The sequence below is a fragment of the Diceros bicornis genome, chromosome 1 (assembly GCF_020826845.1).
Source record: "Diceros bicornis minor isolate mBicDic1 chromosome 1, mDicBic1.mat.cur, whole genome shotgun sequence".
Classification (NCBI taxonomy): Eukaryota; Metazoa; Chordata; class Mammalia; order Perissodactyla; family Rhinocerotidae; genus Diceros; species Diceros bicornis.
The window spans coordinates 55,104,291-55,125,056 of record NC_080740.1 but is presented as its reverse complement, the minus strand read 5'-3'; the positions used below and the strand labels follow the sequence as shown (position 1 = coordinate 55,125,056).

The window sequence follows — 20,766 nt, the reverse complement described above, 5'->3', positions numbered from 1 at the left end:
CTGACCTCAGAATCTTCCTGGTCAGGTACAGCAATGATCCGCAGAGGGTTGGCCACTTAACACAAAAGTTGAGTTTCTGCCCACATTCAATGCAGATTGTGTTACGCAGATTATGTTACATGTAAATGTGGTAGGGGAATACCCATTGAGAAATGGAGAGTCTTGTAGTATTATATATCATCCACTCTTCGTTTGTTAGGTTAGCAAATTCAGACTTTTTAGAAGCAAAATGGGCTTGTATATTTTCCCCTCTGTGCTGCTCAGGGTTCATCAATGAAAGACGAGAGAATCTTGATATTGTGTTGGATACTTTTCTTAATGCCACGATTCAGGCTGCAGCATTGTCCACTTGTGACTTGTATTCCTTTTATGGATTGTATTAAGATCTCACCCAGCCCAAAGTATTGCACATTATTGCCCTAGTTTTGTGGATCACCTGTGCCCTTGGAAATCTTTTGGATCTCTCAGTGTTCACTTGTGCTCTAGTTGCAGGAGAAGAGAGCCCTCTTGTGGCCGGTCAGGCAGTGGTACCTTCCAACCTCTACAGCACCAAGGAGGCAGATCCCCATTTTTCAGGTTGTGATAGAGCAATTTTTCTCATGGAAAGAGCTCCAAGAAGAAGAAAATCCCTTTGTCTGAATCATCACAGTGCTGTTTGCTTTTACATCCATCACAACTCTTACAAGCCAGTCCAAGTAAAATATTTTTCACTAAAAGTTCTGACCTGGTCACCATGGTCTGACAACAGCTAAATCTATCTTAATAGATTATAGGAGTAGCTTTTATTATTCCAGCTGAGGTTTAAGATGCTAAATTATAGGAGGCAGAAAAAAGAAATTCCTTTTTGGTGTCTGTTTGAAGAAGGCAAGTCTTGTTTCATGTTATCTAAATGTGTTATTTATCCATAGAGGGCGACAGATATATTGGAAGAACATAATTTGTTCTCCTTTCTTGTCTTTTGTGGACTTCTGAGTTATGACCTTGATGAGAACATAGAGTTTATAATTTTATTACATTTCCAAATTTAATTTAAAATGCACTATGTGAAGCTTTGTGGCAAATAGAGGCCTTGAGTCCCTTACTAAAGGTTTCTTACTGCTTTTTATTATTATAATTGTTTAACAGAGTCTAGCTTTGAAAATAGAGAACAAAATTCTTCTTTTTCTGTCTCTCTTGGGGTGCCAAGAATGGCTATGTAATATCCTCGCTGTCTGCATTTACATGGCTCTGAAAAGGACCCCATACCCCAAATCCAATCTTAAAAATGGCAATAATAATATCTACTCTACAGGGCTGTTGTGAAAATTACAGCTAATGTAAGTGTAAGGGCTGATTTAGGTTTCTCAATGTTTTTCAATTTAAGTTTCACTTAGCACATTTCTCAACAGGGACCCTATTGTCTTTTTCAGCAGGGCAGTTTTCATGATACAGGTCTGTCTAGAGCATTGCAGGATATTAGCATCCCAGTAATACTCCTACCCTGTCATTGTGACGACTGCCGGCACCCACACACACTTCCCCAGGAGGAAGGTGCTGCCCTACTTAAGAATCACTGTATGCCCTGCCACATAGTAGGCAGCTTATTAGTGATAGATGCTGCTCCTTGTACCATTAGAACCGCAATAGGAACACTTTACAGATTTGCTATGCCGCAGGAATAACCCCAGGGCAGCTCAGCCCCTCACCCGTGATCACAAGCAGAATCTCTCCAGCCCAGGACAGTTCCCAGGACTCTTGCCACCTTGAACAGGACTATCATGGCAAATCTGGATGACTGGTCACTACTTTGGGATCCTTAGCTCAGTTGGGGAGAAACTGTCCCAGACACATACTGCCTGAGAAACAAAACCCAAGAACATTTTCTCAGGCAAGAGCCTTCAGATTCTTGGCCCTCAGGTGAGCTCATTTGTTCTGATTTGTGGCAAGTTTAAACTTGTGGTTAGGATTTCATCCGATCATTTAACCAACATTTATCAGCACCTGCTATATGTCAGCCAGACCCTATGCTAAGCACGTTACATGTATGATTTCATGTCATCCTCACTCCAGCTCTGTGTGGTTGATGATATTATCCCCAGTCTACAGATGGGGAAAATGAGGCTCAAAAAGGTTAATTGACTTGCTCAGAGTCATACAGCCAGTGAGTAGAAAGGCCACTTTCAACTTCAGTTCTGTCTAACTCCAAGTCCATGCTCTTCCCCATGACCTCCTCATGATGCTTACCAGCCAATGGGACAGCCGCTGCTTGGGGAGCTCAAACACTGGTAAGGAGGACAGAATAGCAAGCAGCATGGTAAGTTCCATGACAGAGGGGTTCACAGGATACTGTGGGAGCAGAAAGGGGAATGAGGAACCTGTCCCAACCCATGGGGGTCACAGAAGGCTTCCTGAAAGAGATGACACCTGCACAGAGTCTTAAAGGATGATTGAGAATGAAGCAGACCTTCAAGTGAGGGAAGGGTGTTCCAGACAGATGGGCCAGCATGTTCCAAGAGGATGAGTGGCACCTTCAGTGTATTGGGATTAATTTAAAGACAAGGGCAGGAATGGCAAGTGATGAGGTTAGAGACCTCTAATCAGGCCTAACTGGTTTCTCTTCCAGAACAGATCCTGTCCACCAATGAGTAACCCAGACTGTTTTCTTTTAGCCAGGGACAAGTGGTGGCCTTCAGACCCTCAGATCATATCAGAAGGGCTGTATGCAATAGCTGTCGTGCTGAGCTTCTCTCGAATCGCGTACATCCTGCCAGCCAATGAGAGTTTTGGGCCCCTGCAGATCTCCCTGGGGAGAACTGTGAAAGATATCTTCAAGTTCATGGTCATTTTCATCATGGTATTTGTGGCCTTCATGATTGGGATGTTCAACCTATACTCCTACTACCGAGGTGCAAAGTACAACCCAGCGTTTACAACGTGAGTATCCTAGGGCTCTCCCCTAGGGACTCTCTGGGCTTCCCTGGGATCCTTGGGAGTCTCCTGCAGGTGGCTCCTTGCAGATACTCAGGTTTCCTTGGTATTTATAAAGGTTAAAGGCAACTTCATTCAGACTGGCTTACAGTTCAGTGGCTTACAGGAGTTGGAAGAACAGAAGAGCTGGGTTAAATCATCACTTTGCCACTTACATGCTGTGTGGCCATGAGTATGTTCCTTAACTTCTCTGAGTCTTAGTTTCCTCATCTTTAAAATGAGGATAATAATAGTGCCTGATTCATAGGGATAGTGTGAGGATTCAGTGAGATGATATAGCTGCCACACAGTAAACTCTCAATAAATGGAAGGAATTATTATTATTGCTATTATTATTGTCTTAGCCTGTGTTGTCTAGAAAAGAGAGCCCTGAGCAAATCTTGCATGCCAACACTTTATTGGAGCAAGGGAGTTGCAATCCAAATGAAATATTGCTGAAGGAAAAAGGAAAGCGAAGTGTGGGAGGAGGGAGAGCACATACAGGTTGCTGACCTGGCCACCATCTTCTGGAATATACAACTTGGTCATCACAGACTTCCCCGGGGAGATTATATGGAAACACCACATTTCAGAATAGGCCATCAGAATGAGAAATAGTTTATCAGCCCAATCTTTTCATCTGCTGTGTTTCATTAGTCAAGTTCACTCCACAAGTCTCACCTTGTGGGAAGACTCACCTGCACCTCCCAGGCAGCCCTGAGGAAGCCATGTCCACACAACGTGGGAGGTGGGTCTGCGAGTGGGTGCAGGTCAGCAGCTCTCCGTGCCTGGCTGGGCAAGCCAGCACCTGTGCGTGGGCACTGAGCAAGTCCTACAGCATCATGTGCCTCAGCAGCGGCAGGGAGGGTCCAGGAAAGGGAGGCAAGAGGCAGGTGCCTGAGCGTGAGGCAGGGCACTGTGAGGCCGACTGATACAGGGGCCCAGAAGTAGCTGGTGCAGGCAGAGCAAGATGATGCCATGGCCTTCCCCATGGAGGTGGTGTTGGAGCTCACTGAGCCTGTATCCACGAAGACCCAGAGCTCATCCCCTCTGCAGGGGATGCCAGGCAGTCTCCTGCAGGGCCATCAGTAGCTGTGAGCAGTGGTCTAGTAGAAGAGTCAGGCAGACCTGGGTTTATGTCCTGGCACAAGCATTTACTGGCTCATGACTTAATGCCAAGTCATTTGATTTATCCAAGCCTCTGTGTCCTCGCCTGTAAGATGGAAATGACTTCCCCCCTTGTTTATAAATACCTTCATGAATAAATAAGGTAGTTATGTAAAGTGCCCAAAACACAGAAGTGTTTCCAGTCTAGGTCTTCCCCAGGCCCACCCAGGCCCAGAACTTCTCCCTGCCTTCATCAAGCTCCTGCCCAGAACCTGGAGGGAAGGACAGGCAGGTCTCCAGCCACAAGGACAGCACCTGGGATCAGCAGGGCTAAGCACTTCCTGACACTTGTCCCCAAAAACCCTGAGTGGCCTGGAAATTATTTTCCAGCCAGTGACAATGACTGAGCCTCAACCACGCAGGTTCCCTGGGCAATTCCCACGTTGCAGCAAGGCCTCACTTTACCCTTCTTCTGGAGGAATCACCAGGTCAAGTACAGCAGTGAATCAGTCGGACTGCTTTAGACCACTCCAATACTCAGTGATTAACTGCTAAAAAAATGAAATAAGCTTGAAACCCCCAAAAGCAAATTTGCTCTAGATCTGCTAGAGGCAAAGCCAAAAGTATCCACTCAGTAAGGGCTGCACTGTTATTGAACAACAGTCAAGATGTCAGTCAATTAACAAGGGCTCTTACCCTCTGTGGTCAGGCCCTGACGTCCCTCCTGTGTTTCCAGTCTAGCACGATGCCTTGCACACAGTGTCCTCGCTAAGTGCTTCATAAACAAGAATGAGGGAATGAACAGGAGAGATGAAGCCAGGTTCAAGGCAGCAGGGTAAGCAGTAGACTGGGAATCTGACCACATGGACTTCTATCCCATTTTGACTGCCTTGGGTGTTCTGTGCAATCCTCCTTCCTGCCCCTTACAGGGAACCTGTATGACCAGCCCACACTTCCTCAGAAGGTCAGTGCCACGACACATGGGAAAATGAAGAAGGTCATGACTTAAGAGCAGGGCTGACCCGGCCACAATTCTCTGCTGGATGCAGCACAGCCAGTCTTAAGCAGGAGACTTTGGGATCAGGAAAAGTCATGAGAAACAGTGAAAGCAGGAGAAAGGGGCAAAGCAAGTGGCTTGTCCTGTGTCCCGGGAACTGGATGGAGACTTTTTCTAGATGTGAGAGACCCAACCAAAGAGGACCCCAGGCCCTGTGGGATGGGGAAGGGAAGAAAAGGTGCAGTGGCAGCAAGCACAGTGAAGAAAGGACAGGATATTTATCACTTTGGCAGCTCCTAAAATGGGATGTGCAGCTATGAATAGGATTTGATTGGACAAGAAAACAGTAGAGCAGTGAAGTGGAGAGGAAAAAATGGATTCTTATAAATATCATCTCTTACCTTTTGACTGCTCTCTAGAGCGTGTTACCAAGAGATCTTCTTTGATAAGCAAAAAGCCACGTTAGGATAAATGAGACTCATGGTTTAGGGGATTCAGAGCTATTCTGAGTGCCAGCTCTGCTGCTTATAGAGTTAAATGACCCCTCCCAGGTGAATGTCTACTCAGAGCAGCTCATGTCCAGGCCACCCTGCCCAGCTTGGGATCCTCCCTTGCACTGTGTGCAAGGCCCCAGGGGGCCTTCTCTTTGTGGAATTTTGAGCTTCTAGGGTAAGATGGGTCCTCTTATCTGTTTCTATGGAGTTTGAAGACTCAATCCTACAGAAGGGAGTTTGGGCTGGAGCAGATTGCAGGTATCCTGCCCCCATCTTTCATCCCCCAACCCCACCACTGCCATGTTCAAGGACAGCTTGTGTTCCTAAAGGCTGTTCAGGAGTCCAGTTTGAAAGTCAGCTGTTAAGACCCAACAGAGAGCTTCTCATAAGAGGCCTGTTCACCCTAGGGGTACAGTCCCAGGACAGCTCACAAAAGCCAGTCCCACCTGAATCTCATCATGTTATAGTACCATCCCAAATGGCAGGAGTAGGGACATCTTGGGACAAAAGGAAAGGTTTCTCTACCAACCAGAGACCCCCAACCCTCAGCCAAACTCTGTCCTAACTCCTAGTGTGTTCCAGTTCCAGAATCACATACCTCCCTCCCCACCCCCAAATTCCCATTCCCTCCATCCAGCAGACCTCAGTGAGGGGGTTAGAAGAAAATAGACAGATTAAACTAATTCTGCCTATGGTATGAATAAACACACAGTGTGAACAGTCTTAATTGAGATCAGTGGATCTCTGGTGGGATTGAGAACCCCACCAGAATCATCTGGGAGATGGTGAAACTTGGGACTTCCAGGCCTCACCCCTTAGAGAGTCTAATTACAGTAGCTCCAAGTAGGGCCTAGAAATCTGCATTAACAAGCCACTGGAGGATTCTGATATAGGTGATCTTAGGACCACACGGTGAGAAATGCTGATCTGGTCCAACCTCAGCATTATTCAGACGGGGAGATGGAGCCCACTCTCAGCTATGTGCATTTCAAGAAAGAAGAGCTTGTTAACCTCAGTATATTATTGGCAGAATTTTAGGCCCTGTGCAGGCGAGGGGTGGTTTTTGTAAGCACAAGTAAGAATAGGTAGCCAGATCTACTGGGGAGCGAGCTCTGGAGTCAGATCCTCCAAGCAATTCCCAACTTTTCAGCCTCCTTCCCCTTCAGAACTAAGGGTCCTCTCAAAGGTCTGGGTTATTTTCTACAGCTGCTTCTGTGTCACGGGCTGGCCTGAGGGAGGCGTAGGGACGTGTGTGCATGGGTCCTTGGTTGGTGAGCTGGGCCTATCTGGGCATGACAGATAGTACACCTGCTGGCAGCCCATTATCTCCCAGCACTTCTATTAGAAACTGCAGATGACCAGAGGGGAGAAAAAGGAGGTGTTCTGACAAGTTTTATGCTCTCCGAGTACAAAATCAAAGTATTCCAAGACGGGGGCGGTAGAGCAAGTGGAGAGAAAGTCACCTGAGAATCCTCTTCCTTTAAGAAAGTCTTTCAGAAAAGTTCTCAATTCTGGCTAGGAATTCCATTAGGAATTTTGTTCTTTTAGGAATATATCTTTGATTTTATCATGGAAGTCAGTAGACAAATGGGATTTGCTTTTTGGAGGCTTGTTTTATAGCAAACTTTGCTGAAATGCACCTATTCCATAAAGCAAAGACTTTCTGCTTAGAGATTGTATGGAAACCCTGGGATCCCAGCACTCTGGTTACAGTGTTAGAAAAAGAGAGACAAAAAGTCCTTGGCTCACTGATGAAATACAGCTGGGTGAGAATGCACAGAAAAGAGTGGCTTTCCCTATACTCTGATTGGTAACCATGGTGGGACAGGTACACAGAGAAGGGGAGGGTCTGGGGACAATGAGGTGACCCAGAGCAGAAAAGTGAGGGGCTCTTTAACACAACTCATGATGGGCTCCTAGTCCCCCTTTGAGTCAGCTTAGCCTCCCCCACATAACTCTGTTTGGAGATTAAATGTGGGCCCTGACCCTCAAAAGATTGTCCCAGACAATCTTTTCTACAGGCTGTTGTGGAATCAGCTTCATAGCACAGCTGAGTTGAGACTTTTCTAATCAAAAATAATACCTCTCCTAAGGTTATTCTGCCTCCTCAGGAATCATTTTAATGGAAGGAGCTTCAGCAGTGCTAGGCAAAATTAGCAGCTTCTGCTTTCCATGGCAGTTATGGGAAATTTCCACACTCTATATGCAGGGAGATTCTTATGCCCATCGGGGGCAGAAGACACTGATTCAGCTCCCCCCAGCTCAACAGGGCCACAGAAAAGCCAGCTCCTCCTTCCATTGAACCTGGGGTGGGGCACTGGGACCCAGGGAAAGGGTCCTTGAGACTCTGCCCACACACACCCCACCCCACCCCAGGACCACCTTGTTGTTGCACTCGTAACAAACACATGATCTGCTCTCTCATTGAATCCACACAACAATGGAATGACACAGATATTACTACCAGGAAACTGAGGCTCAGAGAGATACTGAACTTGCCCAAGATCACAGAGCTAAGAAGAGAATTTGAACCCAAATGTCTATGACTCCAAGCCCATCCTCCACCTTTTGACCTGAAATGCCCAAGAGTGGGACCCATCAGTCCCGCACCAGGGTGTATGCTCTGAGGTGGAGACTGAGTGTCTTTGAAAGTTGGGTCACTTTCCTGTGGAACTATATTCTAAAGAATAGCTTACTCAATTCAGATTTTAATCATCCTTGAGAACCTGGTGAGTCTACATATCTCAACTCTAAATATGCAGCCTGTGATTGTCCCCTCCGGTAAAGTAGGTTTCTGTTTCAAAGTGTGCTCATTCATTTGACAAACATTACAGAGCAGCTACTCAATGCCAAGTTCTGTGTTTGGCCCTGGAGTCATAGAGATTAATAAGATAATCCTCCCATCCCTGAGGAACTCATAAAAAAGGAAGGGATTCAGAAAAAAAAACCATCAGCTATTATACCACGTGATCATCGTCAAAGGGTACTTGGGCAGTACAGGAAGGAGGAAGCAAAGTCCGGGGAGGCTTCAAGGAGGAGGTGACTACACAGAGGGTCTTAGAGGATGACTAGGAGGGCATTCCACCTGTGCAAGGTAAAGGAACAGGGCATTTTTTTTAAATGAAGGAGAAAACAGCTATCTCACTGCCCAGATATCAGTTTGTTCAGATGTTTCAATGCCTCATGATACAATAAAACCACGAAATAATTTTCTTAACATCAACAACAAAAAAGCCACTTCCAGTGGCAGGGTCTGGGGAAGAGGCTGAAGAGCTATGCCCGGCTATGAGGGTGGCAAGGAACCCCTGAAGCAGCCCAAGGAAGAAGCCAAGGAGATGGCTGAGATAAGGCATTCCAGCAGAAACAAAAAGAGAAGAAATTCGAGGAGCTAAAAGTGAAGGCCACGGAGAAGGGCCCTGCACCACAGGTGGAAAACTGAGAAATCTGCCAAAAAGTAAACTGTTCCTTGTGCCTGAGGCAATGGTGATCCTTAATTCCATTCCTGTTTAAACATGTGGATTCCCTGCCATACATCTGTTGCCGCCTATAGCTAGAATGAAGTGTTGTCTTGGAGCCTGTTGTACATTTAAGAATAAACTTTAGTTTAGGAAAAAAAAAAAAAGGTAAGTAGGAAAGAGTTTGGGGAAATGGCAGATGATTAAATCAGACAATCCAGCAGGAGCCAGATGGTGAAGGACTTTATGAGTCCTGATAGGGTGTCAGAGTCTCCGTCCGCTAAGGACTCTTTGAGAGGAGGAAGATGATCAGATCTGCCTCCAGAAAAAGTGCTGTGGCAACATGGTGAAGGCTGGGCTGGAAGCGGGGAGAGGGGAGGCCCGAGCTTGGCCCGAGCTTGGTGCTGGGGATTTTATGATGAGCAAACACAGTCATGGTTCCTCCCTCATGGAACTTGCAGACTGGTTGGGAAGACAGATGTTAATCAAATAGTCACAGGAATGAGGGCATATTTACAAATTGAGTTCTGAAAGAAAGGAACTTGAAAAAAAAAAGTAGCTCTAAAGGGAGCTGAACTAGATCCATCATGACAGAGGCGATGGCAGGTAGCCATGTGAGAGACGATGCATGCCTGAACAAAGGGAGTGGCGGTGGGGATGGAGAATGGGAGATGGATGAGATGTAGTGACCGACTGAATGTGGAGGTGTGTGAGGGAAGAAGGATGTTCTTGGGTTTGACATTGGGAAGGCCCTAGAGAGATCTGGGGGAGAGAGTCAAGGGGAGTATGATGGGGAGGAGGGCAAGGTCCCTGGTGATTCAGGAAAGGGATAGGGGCTTTGACCTTCCCAAGGACCCATACCCAGCAAAGGTGAAGGCAAGCACTCAGATCTGGGTGAATGGTGAATGCTCAGTAGCTTGAGTGAAGTCCATGTCCTTAGGGACTGGAGGAACAGTAGGGTCTTGAGAAGGAGGGACCCACGCTCAGCACCAAGGGCCAAGTAGAGCTTTGCTGAAGGGGTAAAATGGGCTCTTTAGCTAAAAATGCCATATTGTGCTTTGCAAATAGAAGACAAGAGCCTGAGACTTCCCTGGCCCAAGGAAGGGAACAAAGGGAGACAGTCAGATGAGCCATGTAGGCCCAGAGACACCCAGAAGGGAGTGATGAGCCAGAGGGGTTTCCTGACAAGCAAAGGGCCATAGCTCCAAGAAGGATGCAGAGGAGGTCCTGCTGGGGCAGCTGAGATTATATTGTCTGCATTATGTTGTCTGCCCTCGTAAGACTCACTATAACCAATGGCCAGTGAAGAGAACCCAGGGAAATGTCACAGCGTGACATCACAGGATGTGGCATACTGCCACGTCCTTTGTGCGGAGCATGCTGAATGGGTCTGCAGGTAGGAACATGGCATGGAGTCAGCCTTCTGGGCTTTACAAAGGACAGATTCTCCCAGGATCCCGGGTCAGTGTTGAAAGACGGGCGTCTCTGATACAGAACCGTTATCATCATACTTCATTATATTTTGAAAGTTATAACCTTGCCCTTCATCTTATAAATTCAAGTTAGGCATAAGGGTTCGGGGGAATGAGAGAGCTTTTTATGCCCATTTTCTCATGGAGAAACTAGTACAGAGAGGTTCTGATACTCGATGGAGGCGGCAGCAGTGGTCAGCGATGCGGCCCAGGTCAGGCTTGGAGAGACTGGGCATCTAGAAATGACCTTTACGTGTCCAAAAAATAGTTTGTGTCAAATATAAGTTCTTATTCTGGCATAACTCTCCAATAAGTGATAAAAATATGTATCTTTTCCCGGGCTACTTTAGAAGAATGATTATGCCTGTTACAGCAGGCATTCTACCATCATATAATGTTTATTTATACCCTCTCCCCATGTTTATTCATGACATGAAATTTTAACAGCCTGGTACCTTGGAGCTTCAGGAACAGGCTAAAAGCCCATAAAGTTTTGAGGAAAAAGACTTGAGGATACACAGAAAATGTGCTTTTTTGGATGATGTCTTCACGGCACATTTGCAGGCACTCCCCTCAAGTCCTCCATCTTGTTCTCAGATGGACCACAGCTCTCTTAAAGGGAAGAAATCCCGACCTTTTTATTCACTAAAATTCAATTCTAGGATGGAAATAAGGTTTAAACTGCCATTCCTCAAAGTGACAGAGTGACAGGAAACTGGACTGTCCGGGGTTAGCTCTAGAGATATTATCAGAAGGGACAGTTCTTAGGCGGGTCTGAAGCAAGCTGGCTAAGACCAAATCACCTCCTGCCTCAGTTTCCTAGCCTTCGATGATTCATTGACAAAAAATCTTGACTGAGTCCCTACTATGAGCTGGGCACTCTCTGGGCACTGATGACAGAGCAGTGAGCAAGTCAGCAGGCCCTGCCCTCAGGGAGGTCACACTCCTCCACGAATGTGAAAAGAGGGAAAAAAATAATTAAAAAAATAAACAAACAAGATCATTACAGATTAAGTGCTGAGAGCTAGGAAAGAAATAAAAATGCTGTTCAAAAGAGTCATTAGAGGAAACCCTCCTTCAGACAGGGTGGTAAAGGAGTCCTAGCCGAGCACATGACAGTGAAGTTGATAGCATTCCAGACAGAGGGAAGCGTGGATGCTGGGGGGGGGGGGGTGAGGGGCGGGGGCGGGCACAGTGCCCTGAGTGAGAGGCCAGCCAGCTGGGCTGCATGAGGTGGGAGGAGCCTCTGGAGGTGATTGGATTCAATTGTTAGCCTTTGGAAAGCCACTAAAGGAAAGAGACAAGATCTGATTTATATTTTTAAAGGGTTATTCTGAGAATCAATTGTAGGGTACAAGAGACTTTGGGTCTGATGCTGGAGCCTATTGCAGTTAAGAAAGAAAAAAAAACTCAGACTAATAATAGAAGGAGTAACATTTATTGCATTTGTTACATGCCAGGCAGTATTTTATGCACTTCACAAGCATTCTTAACTAACTCATTTAATCTTCACAACAACCCTATGAAGTAGAGATTGTAGTTTTCCCATTTTACAGCTAGGAAAAAAAGAGGCACAGAGAGGCTAAGTTATTTGGCCAAAAGCTCACAGTCAAAGCCAGGTTTGCCTAACTTCAGAACCTTCACTCTGACTATTTCACCAGAGCCTTACCTGGACACTGGGATCAGGGCCCAGGAAGTCAAACTGTGCATCAGGGATTCATTCAATGGACATTGAATTTACTGAGCATATTCAGTGTGCCAGATTCTGTACTAGGTTTGCAGTTTCAAGGGTGAAGGTAACACAGCTCTGCCCTCAAGTAGCAACCAGGCTACCAGGAATTTGACCCTCAGTATGAATAAATCTGGATTGCACAGGCTTTGTGTATCCCAGTTCCTTGGCATTGATTCTGGGGCCAGATTCCTCTACTTCTGGACTGTCTAAATCAAACTCCTCATTTAGGACCCAAGATAAATCAAGAGCTGATTCAGAGTACACAAGCTTGCAGGGCATGGCAGGGGCAAGGTTCAGACTTCCTCAGGCATTTGACTCTCCCCTGACCTTCCTCAAGCCTGGTCCAGCTACTCTCCATCTCCAGGTCTGGGCGTTACAGAAACGCAGCCCTCCCCCAGGGTCTTCCTATGTTCCAAGCACCTTCTTCCATCATCGCAGCTCGGATGGCAGGTGAGCACTGTTTCCACTTCAGCAGAACTCGAGCACTGCACCAGCTATTGTCTTCTGAATGTGAGAAACAGCCTTTCAGGAGCTGATCCTCCTGCTTAATTTTAGCCTGTTATGTGCAGATTTGTGTAGGTAACTGAACTTAACTGTTGGGGGGCGGGCAGAGTTCCATGACACTGGGGGGAGGGCGTCATGGCATTCTGAAGAAGCAGCAATTTTCATAACGATGGCCCCAAACCCACCCCTTGTTGATCAGTTTGCTCTCTGAGACCCATACACAACTGCCTCTCAGGCAACCTATTATTAAATTCCCATTCTCCAGGCGAGACAGACCTGGTAGAGAACTGATTATCTCATCCCTGCCGTCTGCGTGACAACTCAGCCCCAACCTTCTCCCATCTACCCCGCCCAGTAAGAGGAGGAGAATCAAGGTCTATTCAACGTCTCTCACAGGCATTTTCCCCTTTCACTTCATTAGGAGCACTTCTTATGCCAGGGTGGCCTACTGACTAACCTTTTCAGGCCCTTCCACTGCAAGCCAAGAGTCAAATATTAAAAGACAGCATTGGCTGGAGAAATCAGAAAGAGGATTTGCATGAAATCAAGGGTTTGTAATGATCTTTGCAGACAGGAAGGAAAATGAGGCTTGCTCAGAAAAGTCAGTAAGCATCTGAGTTATTAACTCCATTCAGCCTTGTGTGGCAGCACCTGAGGAGGTGATGGGCTTGTGTGTGTTCCTGGGTAAGGCAAGGCCAACAGAGCCACTTTGCCTACAGCCCTGCAGCATTCTCTCACCCAGTTGGGTTTGCTTTAGACTGGGACCTCCACAAGGACAGAAACAAGCTCTGGCCACCAGTGTATCCTCGTCACCTGGTACAGTACCTAGCACATAGTCAGAGTTCAGTGAATATTTGGCAAATAAATAAATAAAAATAATGGCTACCATTTAATGGGCTTTTACTATATATATATATGAGTTGCTTATTTAATCTTCACAGCAACTTAATAATAAGGCACCATTATCCCCTTTCATAGATGAGTAAACTGAGACTCAAATAGGTTTTGTAACATGCCCAGACTCACAAAGCCAGTGCATGGTGGAGCTGGGATCTGAACCCAGGCGTGCATCTTTGTTCTTCTTACTCCTCCAACTACCTCTATGAAGCTTCCTGTGATTGACCTCTGTGGCCAGCTCTGTAGATGGCCAGAGTGGGTAGGAGGAGAATGTGGAGCCAGGAACCACCATCCCTATCAGTAAAGAACCTCAAATTCAGCCTTGAGACCAGCTAGTTGACAGTAGGGGCTTTTTGTGAGACAAGTAGCTTGGTGGTGAATATCAACTAAGCCAATTCCAAGATAGTTTCCTCCTGAAAGACAGCCCCTGACCTCCACAGTGGCTGGCCTTCTGCCCTGTGCCCTGGATCCCATAGCTCCTGAAAATTGTGGGTGATGATTAATACATGACTCAGAGAGCATCACAACCTCACGAGACATTGGGGCCAGCTCCAATGCCCAAGCTCTTGGGATTAGTAGTGTACTATGGGCTCCTTTCCAAGGCCAGCCTTCTCTCTGAAAATATATTATTGTAGGTTTCCAAGGTCAAGGTAACACAAGTCTTTTCTCACTCGGGTCAGTGAGGACAAATTTCATTTATTTCCTGCCACATATTAAACCAGAAGATGCCGCTAGCATGGCATATCAAGTTAATCATGGAGCTCTTGTTACCATAAAAAGCATCAAGTTTTCACGAAAGTTTTTTTTCCTCTTTTTCTTTCTACTAGGATATCTGTCATTTTCATATTGATTTATAAGAGCTCTTTATGAAAGAAAGACATCATCTATTGTCTGTCATATATGTTGCAAGTACAAATTCTTTTCTCACTTAGTCTTTTCCCTTATAGTTTTACTTATTATGTTTTTGATGTATACAAGTAAAGTTTTATGTGGTTAGATCTCTCCATTTTTCCCTTTCTAGTTTCTGAAACCTCTCCCTGCCCAATATTATATAAATACCAATATTTTACTCTAGTTTTTTGATCATGTAATTTTTTAACATTGAACTCTTCAATTCCATTCAGAATTTATTTAGTTACATGATTTGAGCTATGGATGAAATATTGTACTGCTTGCCATTTAGCCCAGCTAATGGTGCATAACTCAGCCCATAAGGTCCCCTCTGAGAAACAACAACAAAATTAGTCTATTCAGTTAGTCTAGTTCATGTCAAGAGGGATGGGAACAAATGAAAGACCCAAGCGATCTCAATGGTGAATCCAACCATTTGGGATGATTCAAGCCAACAGAGCTAGCTTTTCTTTAAAGGAGGTCGTTGCTACCGCAACCCATTTTGCCTCATAATAAGAGGAAGCAAGGACTGCAGACACTCCCTAAAGAGCTAAGAAGAGATTGTTAAAAATACATACTTTGGTTAAGACCCCTTCCTGCCCAGTCAGGGGCCATGACTATTGCTCTGGATGGGGCCACTTTCACTCTGGCAATGCCAGTGAGTCTGGGCCTTTTGTAATTAGATTCTCCTAGAGGTCATAGCCAAATTCAAGTCCAGAGGCTAATTCTTAAACTATAGAATAGAAATGAAACAGGTGTGAAGATTATCTGGAAGCCAGACAACAAATGAACAGATCAGCATTCCAAGCCTGGGGGGTGCTGCTAGAGGAGGGGCTAAGGCCTAGGTTTAGGGATCTGTAAATACTCTCTAACTGGAACACATACTGCTTAATGGGCCAGCTCTGCATCCTTCAGATCATTGACATAGAATCCCTAAGTGAAGGCACCAAGGATAAATCAGAGCTTAGTAGCAAAATTCATAGCAAGAAGCAAATGAGAAAAAAATACATGCTGAATCTAGGCCATTTTCCCTAATTAAAATTCAGAAGGTTTTCCCTGAATGTATTCTATAATTGCTTGCTTTGTTTGTGTTAGTCAAAGTTTTGTGGGGCTTTCCAAGGTAGGAAAAGGAAGATGAATTTCTGTAAAACATCTCTCTGTCACATGTATCATCCATTTCTTAGGCTGTTCATGGTCAGCGCGCAATCCTGGACCAGCACCTGTCTGCCCAGCCCCGACCTCAGACAGTGTGTCTTCCAGTTTTTACCTGATGTCTCTAGGAAGGGAACAACTGTCAGAGAGATCATGTCCTGCTGGCTCCTTCCAGTTTGGGATTTGGGGCTCATCCAGTGGCTTTGGACTCTCTCTGCCACTATCCCCTTCTACGAGGGTGATAACCAAAGACTGCTTCCTAACGGGAGACAATACCTTCAGTGAATCATGCCACACATTCAATGGTATCTGTTTCACACAAAATGGATGTTGCACCTCTCCCGAGGACCCCTTTCCCGGAAGAGCATCAGGAGCTGGAGCTCTAAAATGATGGCTTGATACCCAGTCCTTACTTCCAAATGCCCAACTAAACTCTTTCTTGCTAAAACAAAATAAACTATATGTTCCAAACTCACAGTTTTAAGAGAAACCAAAAACAAATAATGCCAACAAAAACTCACTCTGATTTTTAGTTTTCAGACTCTGGGATGCACAGAGAATGAGTCAAACATCTGGCTAGACACACATGTACACATCCACCCACACACACACACACACACACACACACTTACAGGAGTGCTGAAAATTCATGCAAGTCAGAGTTGGATTTTTAGCCAAAGTGACGAGTACTAGTATTTTTGTACATCTTGTCAAATAAATATCAACCCTTAAGAAATGCTGATTTTTTTTTTTTTTTGAGATCTAGCTAATCCTGGCCATTTGTGGGTGAGTGTTGAAAGTCTGAAATGTTAAAGAAAAAAAAGGAAATGCTTTCTCATAATGGTACCAAAAATCTGGATACAAACTAAGAGAACTGCACTTAACTGTTCAGGTGTTATCAGGTACCTGTGCATGTCCTAAACCTCTCAAACAAAATCCAGTTTTCTCATCGGATTCTATGTCGTAAACCTGATATAGGGTCATAGCCACAGAGTATGGACTGTGAAATGTGCTGGGATCTTATTCTTAAAGCCAGTGTATTTTGGTAACTTCATAGTCTCAAAAAGGTCACAGAGCAGCATCCTAAAAGCCAGCTTTTCACCGAACTGCTCCTCAAAGCACGTGCAGTCTCTACCCTGAGTGAGCTGCAGGGTGAGGTTTAGACAGTTACCTCGTGAATTGGAACAATATGGACACACCAAACTCACCACTCTCCTAATCCAATTCCAGTTTAAGAGGACTTGATCTGGGTGGCTGGCCTCACTACCCAGAGCCAGGGGGCAGTAAAGCATGTGGTTAGAAGTATGTGCTTTTGAAAACCTCAGACATGCCTGGACTTGCACCCCTTTCCAGTTGGGTGCCACTAGGAAAGCCATGTAAGGCTCTGAGCATCAGTGCTTCCATCTGTAAAATGGAGGTAATAAGCGAGCCCACCACGGCAGTGGCCATGAGACTTAAGTGAGCTGCCCTGTAGCAAGTACCCAGCAAGGGCCAGGCACCGACGATGCCAGCTCCACTGTGGACCCCAGCCTCTTCCCCTTCACGTGGGGCTGGGCAGTCTGAGAAGAGACACTCAAGAGACTGCTGAAGGAAGCCTGTGCTTTCTGAGGCTAATAACATACAAGAACAAGCATTTGCCCTGGTGTTTAATTTAAATGTTTAATTACGAGATAAAAATGACAGCGCAGCCAGGAGTCCCAATAAACAGATTGAATGGAAAAGAAAGAGCCTGCCCTTTATCATATTCTTTCAAAGTCTTCCTAGAAATCTGAATATCTCATTATTTCAGAATACAGGCACCACCAGCCAGCCCCCGCCCCACTACAGGGTAACCCCTAATATCTGCATAAAGACAACTGTTGTGTGAAAACTGCCTGAAGGGACTGTCTGTTTCCTTGTAGAGTTGAAGAAAGTTTTAAAACCTTATTTTGGTCCATCTTTGGCTTGTCTGAAGTGATCTCGGTGGTGCTGAAATATGACCACAAATTCATCGAGAACATCGGCTACGTTCTCTACGGCGTTTATAACGTCACCATGGTGGTAGTGCTGCTCAATATGCTAATAGCCATGATCAACAACTCGTATCAGGAAATTGAGGTAAGTTAATTGAGGTATCAGTTAATTGAAAATGCTCTCTCCTCCTTGATTGAATTTACATTGCCATTTTCAGCAATGAGGGTAAAGACGTTAGAAGCTGTGTGTTATTAAATGTGAAGCCAGACTAGCAAACAACCAGCATTCTTCGTGGATTGCTCCAAGAAACACTTCCAGTCAACGTGCCACACAGGATAGTGGGCACAAAATGGCCCAAGAAGGGCAGAAAGAGTCAGGGTCATGAATCTTTCCTCTTTTACATGTGTCCCCTCATGCAGGTGACCCACAGCAAACTGGAATGACTGTATCTTTTAGCCCACATTCCCTTCTGCCTCTCATATGTTATTTATTAAGTAGCTACTGCATGCCACACCTGTGCTAGGCACTGGCAACACAGAGATTGACTAAGACACAATCTCTGCCTTCAAAGAACTCTATTCAGTGAGAAGAACAGACTTGTAAATCAACAAATTGCAGTGCACTAGGGAAGGGCAACCAGAGAAGTCCAACCAGGTACAGGAGGTGCAAAGCAAAGTCTGTGATTGACTATGAGAGGAGGAAGCTTCCAGAGGTGATGCTTGATGGCCATTCAAAGACTAATACAATTTTGCTGAACAGATAAGGGAGTCAAGGGAGTATATCAGGAAGCAATTTATCAAAATCTAAAATGCACAAACCATAAGCTATTGATTGCAGCCTTGTTTGGAACAGCAAGAAATAAAAACAAACTAAATGAGCATTAGTAGGAATCCCTAAATAGATTATGATACATCTGAACATTAGGATACTGTGCAGCTTTAAAAAAGGATGAAGATGTTCTCTATCTACTAATGTGGAAAGACCTCCAAGATATAGTTTTAAGTGAAAAAATATCAAGTTGCAGAACAACGTACATAGCGTGCGCTCTCGTGTAAGAGAGGAAGAGAAGGGAATACATATTCATTTTCCATTGTATAAGCATTTGAAAAAGAAAAAGAACCTCTGAAATGATACACAAGAAATGCACAGCAGGGGTAACTGTTGGGAGGTGGGGGTTGGGGGACATGGTGGTGGAATGCCTTTCTCTTTATACCTTTTTATGCTTTACAAATCTATTATTGTTTTATTTATTATAAAATTAAATAAACTAAAAATTAAACCAAAATAAAATGCACTAACCCTTTGACTCAACAATCCCAATTCTAAGAAAAGATCTATGCAGAAATATTATTTTACATAGATGTTCATTAAAGGAAAAACTTGGAAATAGCCCATCAATATCAGGATGTTTAAGTAAACTATGATATAGTATAGATCTTAGAATACTGTATATACCATGAGAAAAAATTTTTTGTGCTGACATAGCAAAATCCCTAAGATATTGTTAAGTGAAAAGATGCAAGTTGTAGAAAAATATATATAGGCAACTCTTATTTACGTAATAATACAAATGTGCATACAGAAAGAAAAAGCTGAGAGAAGGTACCACACCCTTGACCTGGGGCATCCTCTGGGGAAGGGACTAAAAGGAGAAAGGATATTTGAAAGAGGACTGTCCTATTTGCTTGGTGTACCTCTGTATTTAAATCTTTTATAAGAAACAATTATTTGTGTATTTCTCATATAGGAAAAAATAAAGACTTCCATGTATTAATTGACTATGTTACTGCACAAAATTGAGGTTCTCTTGTCTGATGTGCATTAAAAAAAAGCCAATTATTACGGCATCAGCTTTTGGGAAAAGAAACCAGCTTTATTTTGCAAGATAGATCTGCAGGGAGACAGAGGCATATGTTCTCAAGTCTGTCTCCCGGATCCAGGGTTTGAGGCACAATTTATGGGATGAAGGGCAGGGCAGTCTGAAGTGTGGAGATAGATGATTGGAGGTAAGAAGAAGTGAGTAATTGATGATCTGCACAAGCATATTCAAGCTTCATGGCTCTTCATAGGAGGCATGTTCACAAAATGGCGGCATTACCATGATCTGAGGGAGGAGTTTTTAACTCCTTGACGTCAAAAAGGTCACTTTTTGAGCATTTGCGCAGGCCCAGTTGATAGATTGGTGGTCTCAACTGTCCTGAACTGGACAAGGGGTCTCAGTTCCTGAAAAACCACTCTTAATTACTCTGTTGATAAGACTGGGTCAGTTGAACTGGAGGGCCCTGGAGGGTCTGTAGTTACAGCTAGGTCTGCCATAACAAAATACCACAGACTGGGTGGTTTAAACAGCAGAAAGTTATTTCCTTACAGTTCTGGAGTCTAGAAGTCAAAAATCAAGGTGTCCGCAGAGTTGGTCTGTGGTGAGGCCTCTCTCCTTGGCTTGTAGACAGCCACCTTCTTGCTGTGTCCTCACATGGCCTTTCCTCTGTGTGTGGTACATCCCTGGAATCTCTTCCTCTCCTTATAATGACACCAGTCATATTGGATTAGGGCCACATCCTTATGGCCTCATTTAACCTCAGTTACCTCTTTAGAAGCCCTATCTCCAAATACAGTCACATTCTAAGGTACTTGGAGTTAGGGCTTCAACATATGAATTTTAGGAAGACATATTTGGTCCATAATACCCCCCCAAAAAAAGAGTATTCTAAACAACGTGGAACAACATGTGCCAAGGCAGGGAGGGGTGAAACAATGTGGTATATTCAGCAATGCAAGAGCATAGATTGTGCAGGGAAAGAGACAAGAGGTGACAGGAATAGGTAAGCTGGGCCATGAAGCCTTAGCCCCCGACCCCCACCAACCCCGGGCAAATGCAGCACTGAGTCTATGGACAAATATTTTTTTAAAGTGTTTTACACATTTGGTCACCTATGTGTATGAGCTGTTGCTAACAAGTCCTCCCTGCCCTTCTGGGCCTCAGTTTCCCCATGTGTAAGAGAAACTAGATGGTGCCTGGACAATCTGTGGGTCTCTGTACCACTCACCTAGGAAGGTTGGCTCCATCCTAAAAAGCAATTCATGCTTTGGTCCAAATGAATGTGGAATGTAAAGCCGCGTGATTGGCATAAGAGATGCCCACAAGTTTGGGGCAGGAGTGGGCAAG

General features: G+C 44.8%; 1 protein-coding gene across 1 annotated transcript in view; it reads left to right on the top strand.

Moving 5' to 3' along the window:
• The window catches only part of TRPC7 (transient receptor potential cation channel subfamily C member 7), a 195,599-nt gene that overhangs the window by 161,018 nt on the left and 13,815 nt on the right, over positions 1-20,766 (top strand). Inside the window, exons 9-10 of the mRNA XM_058549377.1 lie at positions 2,649-2,913; positions 17,549-17,744. Coding sequence (XP_058405360.1) covers positions 2,649-2,913; positions 17,549-17,744 — 461 coding nt within the window. The remainder of the gene's footprint in view (positions 1-2,648; positions 2,914-17,548; positions 17,745-20,766) is intronic.